Source organism: Heterodontus francisci, chromosome 3, assembly GCF_036365525.1.
Source record: "Heterodontus francisci isolate sHetFra1 chromosome 3, sHetFra1.hap1, whole genome shotgun sequence".
Taxonomy (NCBI): Eukaryota; Metazoa; Chordata; class Chondrichthyes; order Heterodontiformes; family Heterodontidae; genus Heterodontus; species Heterodontus francisci.
In genome coordinates, this window is record NC_090373.1 from 180349795 (window position 1) to 180367494 (window position 17700).

The window sequence follows — 17700 nt, forward strand, 5'->3', positions numbered from 1 at the left end:
ATGCAAAATGGCCACCCGCCACGTGATCGTGGTGGGGAGGCCACCCACCTGACTGTTGGGAACAATTCCCATTTCCAAGCCCACTGCCAGGACCAGTGGCGGGCTCACTAAATTCAGCCTGTGGTCGCTTTGTCTCTGACAGCAAAATCCAAGCTCTTATGTTTTTGTGAGTTGAGATTTCTTTACCTGGAAAGCTCACAATCTTGTTAGCTTTGTCTTTGGTTAAATGAATTGGTGAACTCCAGGTCCCTCCATCAGCCTTATTAAATTTGGCCTCGAGACTGGGCTATCTTAAGACATGACTCTTCGTTCCAAACTTAAGTAAATCCTGAACTTCACCTACAACAGGAAATAAATATTTTAGCGTTTGTTCATCTCTTCCTGTTTCAAATATGAAGCACAGATTCCAGTAGGTGGATGCCAATTTTAAATATTATTTCATGGGATGTGGGTGTTGCTGACAAGGCCAGCATTTGTTGCCCATCCCTAATTACCCATGAGTAGGTTGTGGTGAGCCACCTTCTTAAATTATTGCAGTCCATTGACTTTTCTGTAGCAGTTTGGTACAACTGAGTCGCTTGCTAGGTCATTTCAGAGGGCAGTTAAGAGTCAACCACATTGTTGTGGGTTTGGAGTCACATGTAGGACAGACCAGCTAAAGACAATAGATTTCTTTCCCTAAAGGGACATTAGAGAACCAGATGGGCTTTTATGACAATCAGTGATAGTTTCATGGCACCATTACTGAGACTAGCTTTCAATTCCAGATTTTTTGTTAATTAATTGAATTTAAATTAAACTTCAGCAGCTGCCTTTTTTAATTCATTCATGGGATGTGGGCATTGCTGGCCACCATTTATTGCCCATCCCTAATTGCCCTTGAGAAGCTGGTGGTGAGCTGCCTTCTTGAACCGCTGCAGTCCATGTGAGGTAGGTACACCCACAGTGCTGTCAGGAAGGGAGTTCCAGGATTTTGGCCCAGTGACAGTGAAGGAACAGCGATATAGTTTCAAGTCAGGATGGTGTGCGGCTTGGAGGGGAACCTGCAGCTGGTGGTGTTCCCATGCATTTGCTGCCCTTGTCCTTCTAATTGGTAGAGGTCGCGGGTTTGGAAGGTGCTGTCTAAGGAGCCTTGGTGCATTGCTGCAGTGCATCTTGTAGATGGTGGGATTTGAACCCATGTCCCCAGGACATTAGCCTGGGCCTCTGGATTATTAGTCCAATGGCATTACCACTACTCCACCAAGCTCTGCAGACAGTTTTGTCTCACATAAGAAATATCACCAGCTCTGCTGTTTCCAAATGGAAACTTACAAAACAGTTAGCTAAATGTATTTTGCATTGTTATCACTTTGAATAAAGGAAACTTGAGTTGATATCAGAAGACTATTCCACGAGGTCCACTGTTGCAACTTGGATTGGTTGGAAGCAACTCAGTCTATATATTATCTGGAGGGCTGCTGTTGAAAGAAATCCTCATACCTTTACCAAATATTACTTGGGTTCATCAGCCAAGAATTATCTGTACATTAGCAGGTCTGCTCCAATTACAGGTGCCTTGTTTAAACCAGAGAGCCACTTGCTTCCTCTCATATACTGTTCTTTGAAATTTAACTTGTAGCTTTTTATTGTACACAACTTAAAATATATATATATTATCTTTCTCTCCTTTCTTCTCTTCGTACATTTAAGGGAGTCTGAGTGACAATGCTGCTCTATAATCGGCCCGTAGAAGCTGCATATGAATAACCCAGTCTTGTCCCTCTTTTTGAGGATGTTTGTGGGCTCTATTTTGGTACCTCCTTCTGATGGTATGGCTGAGACCAGAACCTGCTTTGCTGACATGAGCAAAACTATTCTGCTGGCACTCTGGTTTAATGTGATTTTTGTTATAAAAAGTGATTTTACCAGTACTTCCAGTCTGCCTTACTGTGCAATTCATGTAAAGAAGCAGCTCAGGTAGTGTTCCAAGAAGAAATGCAAAGTGGGGGAGGCACAGCACTGTGCAGAACATGAGTTAATTATGTGTTTGGTCCAACACCAGGCTGCCCTGCTGGTTTGGGCATAAACCTAATTATTGTGCTATGCGGCGTTTCAACTTCTGGATAAGGACCCTTCAAAGCCCCAGTGTTCCAGACATAACATCTCTGCCCAGAATGGCTACCGGGATGATGAGGAACTTTAAAATGGCCTGTTGGCAATGTTCCTTGTAGTCATTTCTTTTTGGTACATTTCAAGTTAAATGCTGCCATGTGTTTTTAGTGCCCTGTAATTAAACACAGCAACTGATTTCTGCACGATTACTAACAGATTAATGTACACTAAGTTTTGTGGCAAGGCCTGGTCAGATAAAGAGCTTTTCATTAGTTTATACAAAAGCGACTGCTCAATAAACCCCAATAACAGTCTATCTCAACAGAAATCACATTTTTGCATGATCTGAGCAATTTTAATACACTGTATTTCCCAGTGTCAGAACTTTAAAAATAGCTTTATATTTGTGCCAAATGATGTATATCAATACATGGAACGCGCCTTGCCACACATCATAGAATGAAAGCTTGTGCATGAGAATTTTCTCAAATGGCAAGCTTCTGATTTTGACTGTCATCAGGGAAAGGTTTTGATCGGAATTCACATGCTTTCTGCCCCAGGTGAAGATGGAGATTTGGAGGTGAGTTTTCCTGAGCCAGTTTTAAGGATCTCCAATCAGCTGGCTTCAGCACTGCACTTGCAGAGGCTTGGAGCAGGACTCCTGGCCAATAGCTTGTGGCAGGTTTGGATGTAGTCAATGTGGTCACGCCCTTCTAGAATAGTAACCTTATCATTTTTCCATTACAGCATTCAGCTGCTTCTTAATTGAGAATGTCCTGGCCTCAGCCCACCCCACCTCTCCCAGTAACACCCTCCAACTGGACATACTATGCAACCATATCAGCTGGAGAAGGAGGAAGGAAATGATCGGTTGCTCTACAGAAAAGAGAACGGTCCTCATTTTGTCAATGCAAATATTCACTGACACACTCTGTAATGTAGCTCAAATCAGGCCTCAACTCATCCTGAAGTGTCAGTCTGTTACGATACTCTAATGTAAATCATTATTTATTCTAAACTATGTACGCGAGATGTAAAGTACATCCCCATAGACTCACTTACTCCTTTAAATTTTATTGCCCATATTCCTATCTTTTTGTTTTTATAAATTAATTGCTTCACTAAATAATGCGAAGAGCTGAACGGATGCATCTGTATTCCCCCAGCATTGCCTTGGTGTGAAATTGACAGCACGCACTCCTCTTTGTTCTCTGAGTCTGGATAGTAAGTGTAGTAGGTTATATTCAATTGAATAGCTAAGCCTTACCTTCCCCATGTCACTGGATAGTAACCAGGAGTAAAAATGCTGACCTATGCTTTCCCCGCCTCTACCCTAAAGAAAGACCTTACATTATATAATGTTTTTCACCATCTCAGAGCATCCTGAAATGATTCACAAACAATGAAATACTTTTGAAGTGCAGTCACTGTTGTAGGACAGACAGCCAATTTCAATGAGATAAATAAACAGATTAGAGGTGTGCAAAGGAAACCCGACCCAAGTCCGAATGCTGGACCCGGAAGCCCGACCCGACCCGAACCCGACACATACCATCGGATCCCGTTGGGGTTAGGTCGGGTAGCACACCTTTACCCATGTACTGATGTAAAGGCCTGCCACCCGACCCGACATGTGCCTGGTTCGGGTTGGGTGGGGTCGGACTTCCGGGTCCGGAACTCGGGCTCGCGTCTGGTTTCTTTTGCACACCTCTAAAACAGATAATCTATTTTAGTGATGTTGGTTGAATGATAAATATTGGCCAGGAAACCAGGAGATCTCCCCTTTTCTTCAAGTAGTGCCATGAGATATTTTACTTTCAACTTAGAGGGTAGATAGTGCCATGGATTATTAACTCATCCAAACAAAATGGCTTGTATGATGACACAGCACTAATGTGTCAGCCTAGTTTACCATCCTCATGTCTTTGGAGTGAAAACTAATGACCTTCTTGGCTCAGAGGCAAGAGTGCTCCAATGAGCCAACACTGACACCTAGGGGTGATGAGGCTGGTAATTTCTCATTCATTTAAGTGGAAATAAAACATAATAGATGGCTAGGAGTGAATCACAACAATAATAATTCAACTAACTGCTTCTGTTGATAACATAAACAGAGGATGCAGACCTCGTCAGCAGACGTGGTCTCTTCAGACTACTAGAAAAGATCGGATGTCCACCAAAGCTACTAAGTATCATCACCTCATTCCATGACAATATGAAAGGCACAATTCAGCATAGCGGCGCCTCATCAGACCCCTTTCCTATCCTGAGTGGCGTGAAACAGAGTTGTGTTCTCGCACCCACACTGTTTGGGATTTTCTTCTCCCTGCTGCTCTCACACACGTTCAAGTCTTCAGAAGAAGGAATTTTCCTCCACACAAGATCAGGTGGCAGGTTGTTCAACCTTGCCCGCCTAAGAGCGAAGACCAAAGTACGGAAAGTCCTCATCAGGGAACTCCTCTTTGCTGACGATGCTGCATTAACATCTCACACTGAAAAGTGTTTGCAGAGTCTCATCGACAGGTTTGCGGCTGCCTGCAACGAATATGGCCTAACCATCAGCCTCAAGAAAACGAACATCATGGGACAGGACATCAGAAATGCTCCATCCATCAATATCGGCGACCACGCTGTGGAAGTGGTTCAAGAGTTCACTTACCTAGGCTCAACTATCACCAGTAACCTGTCTCTCAATGCAGAAATCAACAAGCGCATGGGAAAGGCTTCCACTGCTATGTCCAGACTGGTCAAGAGAGTGTGGGAAAATGGCGCACTGACAGGGAACACAAAGGTCCAAGTGTATCAAGCCTGTGTCCTCAGTACATTGCTCTACGGCAGCGAGGCCTGGACAACGTATGTCAGCCAAGAACAACATCTCAATTCATTCCATCTTCGCTGCCTCTGGAGAATCCTTGGCATCTGGTGGCAGGACCGCATATCCAACACAGAAGTCCTCGAGGCGGCCAACATCCCCAGCTTATACACACTACTGAGTCAGCGGCGCTTGAGATGGCTTGGCCATGTGAGCCGCATGGAAGATGGCAGGATCCCCAAGGACACATTGTACAGCGAGCTCGCCACTGGTATCAGACCCACCATGTTTCCGCTTTAAAGACGTCTGCAAACGCGACATGAAGTCCTGTGATATTGATCACAAGTCGTGGGAGTCAGTTGCCAGCGATCGCCAGAGCTGGCGGGCAGCCATAAAGGCGGGGCTAAAGTGTGGCGAGTCGAAGAGACTTAGCAGTTGGCAGGAAAAAAGACAGAAGAGCGAGGGGAGAGCCAACTGTGTAACAGCCCCGACAACTAATTTTTTCTGCAGCACCTGCGGAAGAGTCTGTCACTCTAGTATTGGCCTTTATAGCCACTCCAGGCGCTGCTCCACAAACCACTGACCACCTCCAGGCGCTTACCCATTGTCTCCGAGACAAGGAGGCCAAAGAAGAAGAAGAAATTGCTTCTGTTGATAACATAAACAGAGGATGCAGACCTCACAAAGCTTGTGAATATCGGCAGGATCATGAGATTGTTTTAATGCCATAAATAGCATTATTGCCATTGTTATGATCCCGTTAGAGACCAGTAACATTTTTAAAAAGAAATTCAAACTCCCAGTTGTTACTGAAAGAACTACGCCACAAGATTTCATGTTTTTAAACAAAAAACTTTACAATAGTAAAACAAAGCAAAGCGCTACTCACTTAACACTACAATTTGAAAACACATACTTTAAACATAAGATCTTAACAGAACATGTAAACGTATACTTTAAACTCTATATGTCAACAGAATACTCCCGTTTGGCTTTTACTTCCACTCCAAGAGTTCTCCTGTACAGGATTTTGGCGTTTTGTTCACTTCTTCTGTGTCCAATCCAAAGTGTAACACAGCTGTTAGGAACTCACTTTGATTTTCCTTAGTTTCTCAGCTATCTTCCAAGGTATGAGATCTCCTGGGGATTCTCCCTCTAGCATTCAGCTAGGCAACCCTCCAACTCTTGCAACAACTCGCTAATCTGGATTTCCAGCATGAGAATGAGCGTTACTCAAATCAGAAAGATGCCTGGTTCCTGATAGCCTTCCTGCTCCTGAGTCCAGCTGCTCTCAAAGCCAACAACTTTCTTGCGAGCAAGCACAGAGATAAAACACCTGACCAACATGCATCCCCCTGCATTATCTATCCCCATGTGGAATGTCCCAGATTGCAATTTAAGCTAATTACCTCCAACTCCAAAACATCTCTTTGATTTTGGCTATCCACAGGAATAATTGATACTGTTAACAACAAGAGGACAATTCCTTCTAGACTTTCTGGTTACAGGTCCCCAACTAAGTGATCCCACGTGCTGTTTTATCACTCTCACCTCTCTAGCCTTGTCCTTTTAAGCATAAATGGAAAGATCTTTGAAATAAAATCTCTTGGGTGGTCCTGCAACCTTTTTAAATGTCAGAATTTCAATTATCTTACACCTACATATTTAATTTCCCCAAAACTAAAAGTGGCCTCTAAAATATTAATACAAACCATAAACTAGATTATCAATACACTATCATGTAGAAAATGCACAGAACATAGTTGAGGCAGTATTCTATTGGTGAAAGGCTCATAAAGTTGTAGTTGCAGAGAATGTCAAAGTATTTGTCCTTCTTTCAAAGGTCTGCTTTGCTAAACCAGCCACTGTCTGACAGTGTACACGTATAACTTGACTGCAGAAACACTCCCTATCTGTGAGTCTGTGAGACAGTCTACTCTTCTGAAGCAGTCATATCACACTCACTGGCCTACTGAACAGTCCAAATCAGAATTTATGCTAGGCAGTCTGCCTTCCTGAATTGGTACATATCTAAGCTGATATCAAATGGCTTGTTCTACTGAAGCAGTCTATATCTGAAAGTCCATATCACTCAGTCTGTCCTAATGAAAAAGTCCGTATATAAGAACCCATATCACAGCCTGTCCTACGGAAATAATCATATCAGACAGGCTGTCCCACTAAACAGTTCATGTCTGACGGTTTGTCCTGCTGAAGTAATCAATATCCAATAATCCATATCAAACTATCTACTCTATCGGAAGAGTCCACATTAGTCAATCTAGTTAAATTAAAAAAAGAACTTGCATTTATATAGCTGTAGGAAAACAACACTTAAAACCTGTAAACAAATAGCCTGCCGTATTGAAGGAATCCTTTAGTAAGGAATTCAAAACAAATCTTTGAGACAAAATGTAATGAATTTAGAGGAATTCTTTATTTCAGTTGCCCTTGTGAGATTCTGGTTTATACCAACTTCAATAAACTGTTTGTAGATTTTATGAATTGATTAATAGTGTTGTTTGATCTAAAAGGAGAATTAAATGAACTAAAAACATTAATTGCTGGAAGTGCATGGCGGGCTAATTAATAATGTCAGTAAGAGAAAGACAGGCCAAAGTTTCAGACGGGATCCTTCATCTGAATATGTAACTGAAATATGACATGATCACGCTCTCAGATTACCATCATAAATGCATGTATAATCCTGCTTGTGTCCAGGATCAAGAAATTACTATGTGATATTAGCATACCAATACATAATGTCTCTGTCACAGAAGCAAACAAATTATAGACAAGCATTTTAAGCATTAGTGCATGTGTGTTATTCTTTCTCTCCTGTGCCACTTCTTCCAAATTTACATCCAGCATATCATGCTCCAGGTTGTTTCCATAATGAAGACACTTTTTTATGTGAATAGGTCATCAGGTCGATCGAGGAAGACTGGCTATATTCTAGCTAATGAGGCAGGGGGGTGGTTGACACCCAGCTCCCACTGGACGCATGTATTCCGCTGCATGTCAACCAATATTCAAAGATTGGAACTCTCGTCTCCACTTGCCAGAGTCACCTTGAGTAGGTATCAACCTATTTTCTGACTCAGAGGAGCGAATTCTGTAGCTAAATCAAGTCTCACTCTGTTGCACAACATAATTATGATATGTTCCGACACAGAAACAAGCCATTCAATCCATAAAGTCGATGCTAGTATTTTGTAGTTGATATACTAGATGGGCTAAAATTATTTTTGAATTATTTTTAAAACATATTAGAAAGCCTGGCTGTACTTAAAGTTGATAAGTCACCAGGACCTGATGGGATGCATCCGAGGATGCTGAGGGAAGTTAAGATGGAAATTGCATGGGAATTGGTACTGGCCATAATCTCCTTAGATAGGGGATGGTGCACTGGAGAACTGCAAATTTTACACACTTGTTCAAAAAATGGTGTAAGGATAATCCCAGCAACTGCAGGTCAGTCAGACATCGACGTTGGGAAAGCTTTTAGAAATGATGGGCTAGATTTTATCCCACCCTTGGAATCAGAGGAGGGGGGTCAGACAAAATGGAGTGGGTGGTGTCAGGCGATGTGCCCAATGTTGCCCTGCCCCCATGTCACTTTGTCTGTGGTGGGCACCATGGCAGACGGGAAGTCCCCTGGAAGGCCAGTTGAGCCAATTAAATGACACATTACGGGCCACTTTAGGGCGGGCTCCCACCTCCACTGGCATTTAGCCAACATCGGAGGGGCCAGCGACCACATGGAGAAACCAGCAGGTGAAACCTGGCAGGCTTCTAGTGAACTTGTTGCCGGTGGCGGGGGAGGGGGGCTTCCAACTCCACCACTCTGAGAGAACATTGCTCGGATCCTCAGTAACAACCCCCCCCCCACCACCCTACCCCCTTGCTGGGGCCTTCCTGAGTGGTACCGGCAAGCCCGACCTCACTTCTGGGGCCTCCTCCAAGACTACTGCTCCTGGCCTCCTGCAGTATCAGCAGTGGCTTCTGCTCCAGCTGGTGCTGCTGGGACTGCTGTGATGTTGGCCCTCTGATTGGCCGGTAGCTTGTGGGGTGGGATCTTGACCCTTAAAGAGGACGGCATTCCTGAAGGAAGGCAGTTAAATGCCTTCCCACAGTTCAGTTCTGCCAGGGGGCCGATAAAGGTTCGAGGTGGTGTCGCGCCCCCGCCCCCCCGGCCTTATGGGTCATCACCAGGACCCCCATCAGCAAAATAAAATACAGCCCAATAATCCAGGACAAAAGTAACAGTCACTTGGACAATTATGGATTAATAAAGGAAAGCCAACATGAATTTATTAAAGGCAAATCATGTTTAGCTAATTGCAGCAGGACATAGATAGGCTGGCAGAATGAGCAGACGAGTGGCAAATGGAATTTAATACAGAGAAGTGTGAGGTGATGCATCTTGGCAAAAGGAATGGGGAGAAACAGTATAGACCTATTGGAACAGTTTTAAAGAGTTTGCAGGGACAGATGGATCTGGGGTGCATGTGCATAGATGTTTGAAGGCTGCAGGGCAATTGAGGAAGTGGTCTGCAAAACATATAGGACCTTTGGCTTTGCGGTATCAAGTGCAAAAGCAGGAAAGTTGTACAGAACTTTTATAAAGGTCTGGTTAGGCCACAACTAGAGTGTTGCATCCAGTTTTGGTCACCACACTTCAGAAAGGATGTGAGGTTCCTTGAGAGGGTGCAGATGAGATTTAGCAGAATGGTTCTAGGGAATGAAGGATTTTAGCAAGGGTTAGGTTGGAGAAGCTGTGGTTGTTCTCCTTGGAGTAATGGAGATTGTGGGGGGATTTGATAGAGGTTGTCATGCAGACCCCCACCTGCCAAGAATGAAGCATATTAATTTTGTTATATGAACATTGATTTTAAATTGTTGCTGAAGTGAAGAAATTACTTGTTTGTAGATCACCAGAGACTGGGCTGGACGTACATTTGCATACTAAGAGATGCTGCTTATGGAGACAAAGGACTATTCCCTGCTCCAATTAACCCAAATGGATTTTGATCACCAGACAGTGAAGGTGTAAGGAAGCACATTCCAGGGCCTGCTAAGATGATGCAATCCACAAAGCCAGGACTCATGAAACCAGCTAGTCACCTGACTAACTGGCTGGTCCAGGTTTTTTAAAACTAGCCACAGGACAGTTTGAATTCAGAAGGCAGTTGGCAATTGAAGCTGAAACAAGCAAGCCTCTCTTCTGGCTGTCTCGCTCGCTTCTCCCCAAGCCACCGGACCCATGGATGGAATATAAACCTCAAGAGAGAAAAGACTGCTACACTGGTACATGCTGAAGTGTGAACTGGGCCCCAATGAATTGCAAGACTTACCCACAACCAAAGACTCCACATTGAACACAAAGGACTGTAACTACCAGATATTGCTTCAAACTTTTCCCCTTTATTCCTTCTACTTTTTCTGTCTCTATCTGCGTGTGTGCTTTTCGCATATGCATGCTGGTGTGGTCGCGGCGCATATTCGTAGTCGTAAACCGGATTAGAGTTTAAGATTAATAAACTTCCACCTTTCTTGTTTAAATCTAAGGAAACCTGTCTGATTTCTTTGCCTTATAATTGGAGCAGTGAACAAGGATTCACTGAGGGGGAGCGAAAAGCACAGGGTTGCTAAAATTAAACCCTGTTACGGTTAAATCAGGCAAAGGCTGAGAGGGAACCCCAGACCTTCTCAGCTGGTCGTAACAAGGTGTACAAGATTATGATAGGTAGACAAGGAAAAGCTGTTCCCATTAACTAATGGTACAAGGACTAGGTTTTGGCCAAGAGGTGCAGGGTGATGTGAGGAAGAATTATTCTACGCAACGAGTGGTAAAGACCTGGAACTCGCTGCCTATGAGGGTGGTGGAAGTGGAAACAATCAATGATTACAAAAGGAAATTAGATGGGCACTTGAAGAAAATAAACTTGCAGGGCTATGGGGATAGAGTGGGAAATGGGATTAACTGGATTGTTCTGCAGAGAGCTGGCATATACTCGATGGGCTGAATGGCCTCTTTCTGTGCCGTAAACGACTCTAAGACCACATAGATAACATTGAGACTGCCTTTGAAGACCACCAGTTAGGCTGCTCAAGTCCTGGTATAACTAGGTGGAGTTTGCATGGTGCAAGCTCCACCCATTTGCACCTGAATTTTGCATCAGGGTCCGACAAGTGGTATAGTGCCCCAATTTGCATAGTAAAGAACAAACAAAGAACAAAGAACAGTACAGCACAGGAACAGGCCATTCGGCCCTCTAAGCCTGCGCCGATCTTGATGCCTGCCTAAACTAACACCTTCTGCACTTCCGGGGCCCATATCCCTCTATTCCCTTCCTATTCATATATTTGTCAAGATATCTCTTAAACGTCACTATTGTATCTGCTTCCACCACCTCCCCTGGCAGCATGTTCCAGGCACTCACCACCCTCTGTGTAAAAAACTTGCCTCGCACATCCCCTCTAAACTTTGCCCCTCGCACCTTAAACCTATGTCCCCCAGTAACTGACTCTTCCACCCTGGGAAAAAGCTTCTGACTATCCACTCTGTCCATGCCGCTCATAACTTTGTAAACCTCTATCATGTCGCCCCTCCACCTCCGTCATTCCAGTGAAAACAATCCGAGTTTTTCCAACCTCTCCTCATAGCTAATGCCCTCCAGACCAGGCAACATCCTGGTAAACCTCCTCTGTACCCTCTCCAAAGCCTCCACGTCCTTCTGGTAGTGTGGCGACCAGAATTGCACGCAATATTCTAAGTATGGCCTAACTAAGGTTCTGTACAGCTGCAACATGACTTGCCAATTTTTATACTCTATGCCCCGACCGATGAAGGCAAGCATGCCGTATGCCTTCTTGACTACCTTATCCACCTGCGTTGCCACTTTCAGTGACCTGTGGACCTGTACGCCCAGATCTCTCTGCCTGTCAATACTCCTAAGGGTTCTGCCATTTACTGTATACCTCCCACCTGCATTAGACCTTCCAAAATGCATTACCTCACATTTGTCTGGATTAAACTCCATCTGCCATTTCTCCGCCCAAGTCTCCAACCGATCTATATCCTGCTGTATCCTCTGACAATCCTCATCATTATCCGCAACTCCACCAACCTTTGTGTCGTCCGCAAACTTACTAATCAGACCAGCTACATTTTCCTCCAAATCATTTATATATACTACAAACAGCAAAGGTCCCAGCACTGATCCCTGCGGAACACCACTAGTCACATCCCTCCATTCAGAAAAACACCCATCCACTGATACCCTCTGTCTTCTGTGACCGAGCCAGTTCTGTATCCATCTTGCCAGCTCACCTCTGATCCCGTGTGACTGCACCTTTTGTACCAGTCTGCCATGCGGGACATGCTTCAGGTGGGCAAGCTGTTCTCCTACTTGCAGATCTGTCTCAGTATGGCAACAGGTGAACCTTGAGCAATTTCAACTCAGATGCAAAATAGGATGACCGTAAGATGAATTTCTCCGCCACTCTTTGCCAAATATTCCCCTACCTTTAGGTCACCAATCAGCACTGCTCATTATCTAGAACTAGATCAAGCAGTGCTTTGGGGGAAGCAGTGTTTGCTCTCTTCATTGCAACATACTGACTGAGAACAGAGTCCTTAGCACACTGCTCATCAGAAATATTTCCCCATTCCAGTATATGTTTATAATGGTATTTTTGATATACGCCTGTCTAATTTGTCTACAAATAAGTATACTTATCTCTCTGTAGTGCAATGCTGATCCCATGAGGTGCAATTCCCTTTTAAACTCAAGTTCAAAATATGCTCCATCCAGTATGTATTCAGGGCAGTGGCAGGTATGTCTGAGAAATCAAAAATTACTGTGTAAAAGCAGATTACTTTGTGATTTATTAAAGTCAGTTTCGTGTAGCTTTGAACCCTGTCAGCATTGAACTTCCACTAAAGGTTTTTAGCTGTGTGTTTTCAATCAAGTTCAATAAAACTTTGAAGCTGAGCCTTTAGTGAAGACTTTACTTTGGTCTTAGTCCATCCATCACAATGACCTCATCATGAACAACTGACTGTTATGATTTGCAAAGGGAGAAACATATGCAAAGTTTTAAAAGAGTGCTCAGTTTTTTTTTGTTTAAACGTACCCTTGTCCCACTAGAAGTTACAGTTTAAAATGAGACACATTGGCGTGGTGTTAACATTGATTAAGCCCTCATCAAACATCAGCCATAGTGACAAATGTAGTCAAAGTTCCGAAGAAGGGTCACTGACCCGAAACGTTAACTCTGCTTCTCTTTCCACAGATGCTGCCAGACCTGCTGAGTGAATCCAGCATTTCTTGTTTTTGTTTCAGATTTCCAGCATCCGCAGTATTTTGCTTTTATTTTAGTGACAAATGTAGTGATGTCCAAGCAATATTTTCACTTGTGGTCTGCTCAGCCCATTACATTGATGAACAGGGCTGTGACTCCATGTAATTTGTTATTCCAACATGACCTGTTTACCAACTGCATAGTTAAAGTGGCAATGAAGGTATGCTGAAACAAAAACAAAACATGTTGGAAATACTCAGCAGGTCAGGCAGCATCTGTGGAGAGAAAAACAGAGTTAACGGCTGGAATTCAGCAGTGAGGCAGTGGCCCTGAAAGCCAGAGGCGAACCCACCTTCACTGGGCCTGAACACCATGCTGCTATTTTGCATGGTTCCTTAATTGCCTTCAGTCGGGGCTTCCGTCCCTCTGAAGCAGGAAGTCCCGCCTACAAGAGCTGCCAGCCAATCAGAGGGCCAGCAGCTCTTCAGTCCCAGCAGTACCACCTGGAGTGGTGGCCACTGCTGGGACTGCACCCAGCAAGAAAAGGACCATGGACGGCGTCCTCCGAAAAAGGTAAGTGGCAGTCAGGCCTCACCAGGGACAGTCAAGGGTTGTGGGGGATGGGGGGTGGGGTGGGTGGCAGTTAGAGTGTAGGGTGTAGGGGTTGTTTTCGCAGGGGTGACCCATGCTGCTGGGGGGGCCCTCCGTGGGGCACAGGGTGCCCGATCAGCAGGGCTCCTCCCAGCTGCAAGGAGGCCGCAGGTATTACTATGCAGCCTCCTCAGGTGCCAAAGTGCCCGTCCACCGCTGGTAAAATACCAATGGTGGCAGGAAGAGGCCTTTAAGTGGCAGTTAATTGGCCACTTAAGGGCTTTAATTGGCCAAAGGGTGGGTGGGCTGCTTGCCATCTCCCCCGCTGCTGGTAAAATAGCAGCTAGGGCGGGTAGGTAATGGGCATGGCACCCCCACCTCCCACATGATTTTACGTTCCCCCCACCCATCCAGTCTCCTAGCCTGCTCGTGGGGGTGGGCGGGGGGATAAACGTTTCAGCCAATGTTTCAGGTCAGTGTGATCTTTCATCAGAACTGTCAAAAGTTAGAAATTAAATAGGTTTTGAGCAATTGAAAAGGGGGAGTGGGGAAGAAGAACAAAAGTGAAGAAACAAAATATGTATCTGGATGAGGTATAAATGACAGGATCGCAGCTGTCCAAACACAAAGTAAAGGGGTTAAGAAAGAAACAAGGGGTGGGGCATTAAAAATCGAACCAGCAAAAAAACACTAAAAAAGAAAAAAAAATGGTGTCAAAGGTTATAATCTAAAATTATTGAACTCAGTGTTGAGTCCGGAAGGCTGTAACGTGCCCAGTCGAAAGATGAGGTGCTGTTCCTTGAGCTTGCATTGAGCTTCATTGGAACACTGCAGCAGGCCAAGGAACAAGGTGGACAATTGAAATAACAAACGACAGGAAGCTCGGGGTCATGCTTGTGGACTGAGCGGAGACGTTCCGCAAAGCAGTCAGCCAGTGTGTGTCTAGTCTCCCCAATGTAGAGGCGACCACATTGTGAGCAATGAATACAGTATACTACCATAGAACCATAGAAAAATTTAGGCACAGAAGGAGGCCATTCAGCCCATCATGATTGTGCTGACCAAAAAAACTAGCCGCTCAAACTAATCCCACCTTCCAGCACCTGGTCCATATCCTTGCTGGTTACAGCACTTCAGGTGCATGTCCATGTACCTTTTAAAAGAATTGAGGGTTTCTGCCTCCACCACCAATCCTGACAGTGAATTCCAGACACCCAACACCCTTTGGGTGAAAAAGTGTTTCTTCATTAAAAGCAAAATACTGCGGATGCTGGAAATCTGAAACAAAAACAAGAAATGCTGGAATCACTCAGCAGGTCTGGCAGCATCTGTGAAAAGAGAAGCAGAGTTAACGTTTCGGGTCAGTGACCCTTCTTCGGAACTGACAAATATTAGAAAAGTCACAGATTATAAACAAGTGAGGTGGGGGTGGGGCAAGAGATAACAAAGGAGAAGGTGCAGATTGGACCAGGCCACATAGCTGACCAAAAGGTCACGGAGCAAAGGCAAACAATATGTTAATGGTGTGTTGAAAGACAAAGCATTAGTACAGATTAGGTGTGAATACACTGAATATTGAACAGCAGCAAGTGCAAACCTGAAAAAAAACATGAAGTGTTTCTTCATGTCCCCTCTAATCCTTCTACCAATCATCTTAAATCTGTGCTTCCTGGTAATTGACCTCTCCACTAGGGGAAACAGGTCCTTCCTGTCTACTCTATCTAGGCCCCTCATAATTTTGTTCACCTCAATTAAGTAACCCCTCAGCCTCCTCTGTTCTAAGGAAAACGACCCGAGCCCATCCAATCTTTCATCATAGCTGCAACTTTCGAGCCCTGGCAACATTCTTGTAAATCTTCTCTGTACTCTTTCCAGAGCAATTATGTCCTTTCTGTAATGTGGTGACCAGAACTATACGCAATACTCCTAACCAGCGTTTTATACAGTTCCAGCATTACATCCCTGCTTTTGTATTCTATACCTCAGCCAATAAAGGAAAGCATTCCATATGCCTTTTCCACCACTCTATCTACCTGTCCTGCCACCTTCAGGCACCTGTGGACATATACTCCAAGGTCTCTCACTTTTTCTACCACTCTCAATATCCTTTCATTTATTGTGTATTTCCTCGCTTTATTTGCCCTCCTCAAATGCATTACCTCACACTTATCTGGATTGAATTCCATTTGCCACTTTTCCCCACTCAACCAAATCATTGATATCTTTCCGGAGTCTACGGCTATCCTCTTCACTATCAACTAACACGGCCAATTTTTGTGTCATCAGCAAATTTCCCAATCATGCCTCCCACATTTAAGCCCTAATCATTAATATATACCACAAACAGCAAGGGACCCAACACTGAGACCTTTGGAACGCCACTGGAAACAGCTTTCCATTCGTAAAAACATCCATCGACTACTACCCTTTGTTTCATGTCCCTGAGCCAATTCTGGATCCAACCTGCCACATTCCCCTGTATCCCATGGGCTTTCGTTTTACTGACCAGTCTACCATGTGGGATCTTGTCAAATGCCTTACTAAAATCCATGTAGACCACATCCACTGCACTACCCTCATCAATCCTTCTTGTTACTTCCTCAAAAAACTCAATTAAGTTTGTAAGACCATGGCCTTCCCATAACAAATTCATGCTGACTATCCCTGATCAGTCCGTGCCTTTCTAATTGGCAGTTTATCCTGTCCCTCAGAATATATTCTAACAATATTCCCACCACCGAGGTCAGACTGACTGGCCTATAATTATTTGGCCTATTCCTCACACCCTTTTTAAATAATGGTACAACGTTCACATGTCTCCAGTTGTCCGGTAACATACCTGTATCCAGCGAGGATTTGAAGATGATCCTCAGCGCATCACCACCTGCAAGTTCCCGTCCAAGTCACACACCATCCTGACTTGGAACTATATTGCCGGTCCTTCTCTGTCGCTGGGTCAAAATCCTGGAAATCCCTTCCAAACAGCACTGTGGGTATACCTACCTCACATAGACTGCAGCGGTTCAAGAAGGCAGCTCATCACCACCTTCTCAAGGGCAATTAGGGATGGGCAATAAATGCTGGCCTAGCCAGTGACGCCCACATCCCATGAATGAATTAAAAAAAAAATCTGCTATTTCCTCCCTGGCTTCCTTTAACAACCTGGGATGCAATCCATCTGGCCCTGGCGATTTATCCACTTTCAAGGATGTCAGACCCTCTAGTACTTCCTCTCTCATTATGCTTATCGTTTCTAATATTTCACACTCTTCTTCTTTAACTACAATGTCTGCATCAACCCTCTCCTTTGTGAAGACAGACAAAAAACTCATTAAGAACCCTGCCCACATTTTCTGCATCTACGTGTAAGTTCCCTTGTACATCTCTGATAAGCCCTACCCTTTCCTTAGTTCACCTCTTGCTCTTAATCGACGAATAAAACATCTTTGAGTTTTCCTTGATTTTACCTGCCAATAATTTTTCATGTCCTCTCTTTGTTTTTCTGATTTCCCTTTTTACTTCACACTGCACTTTCTATACTCCTCTAGGCTTTCTAAAGTATGAAGAGTTTTTTGTGATCGTCATAAGCTTTCTTTTTCTGCTTTAACTTACCGTGTAAGCTTCTAGATAAGCAGGGGGCTTTAGATTTGGCCATATCACCCTTTATCTTTGTGGGGACATGCCTACACTGCCTGTAGAATCTCGCTTTTGAATGCCTCCCACTGGTTTGCCTTCAAGTAGCTGTATCCAGTCCACCTTCGCTAGAAACCTCTCAGTTTCTTAAAATTTGCCTTTCCCCAATTTAGAACCTTTACTCCTGTTTTATCTTTGTCCTTTTCCATGATTATGCTAAAGCTTACTGTATTATGGTCACTATCTCCAAAATGGTCACC

General features: G+C 44.2%; 1 protein-coding gene across 6 annotated transcripts in view; it reads left to right on the forward strand.

Annotated features, from left to right (window-relative positions):
* Positions 1–17700, forward strand: part of kif6 (kinesin family member 6) — a 775022-nt gene that overhangs the window by 681105 nt on the left and 76217 nt on the right. The window contains exons 19-20 of one of the 6 annotated variants that reach the window (XR_010973257.1): positions 7828–7982; positions 9840–10411. The exons of 4 other annotated variants lie outside the window; for them this stretch is intronic. Coding sequence is in view for 1 of the 2 variants with exons in the window: in XM_068027820.1 (XP_067883921.1) it covers positions 9840–9878 (39 nt within the window). In the remaining variant the exon portion in view is untranslated. Of the gene's footprint in view, positions 1–7827; positions 7983–9839; positions 10412–17700 lie in introns of those variants that run through there. One more of the 6 variants, XM_068027820.1, reaches the window with a different exon arrangement.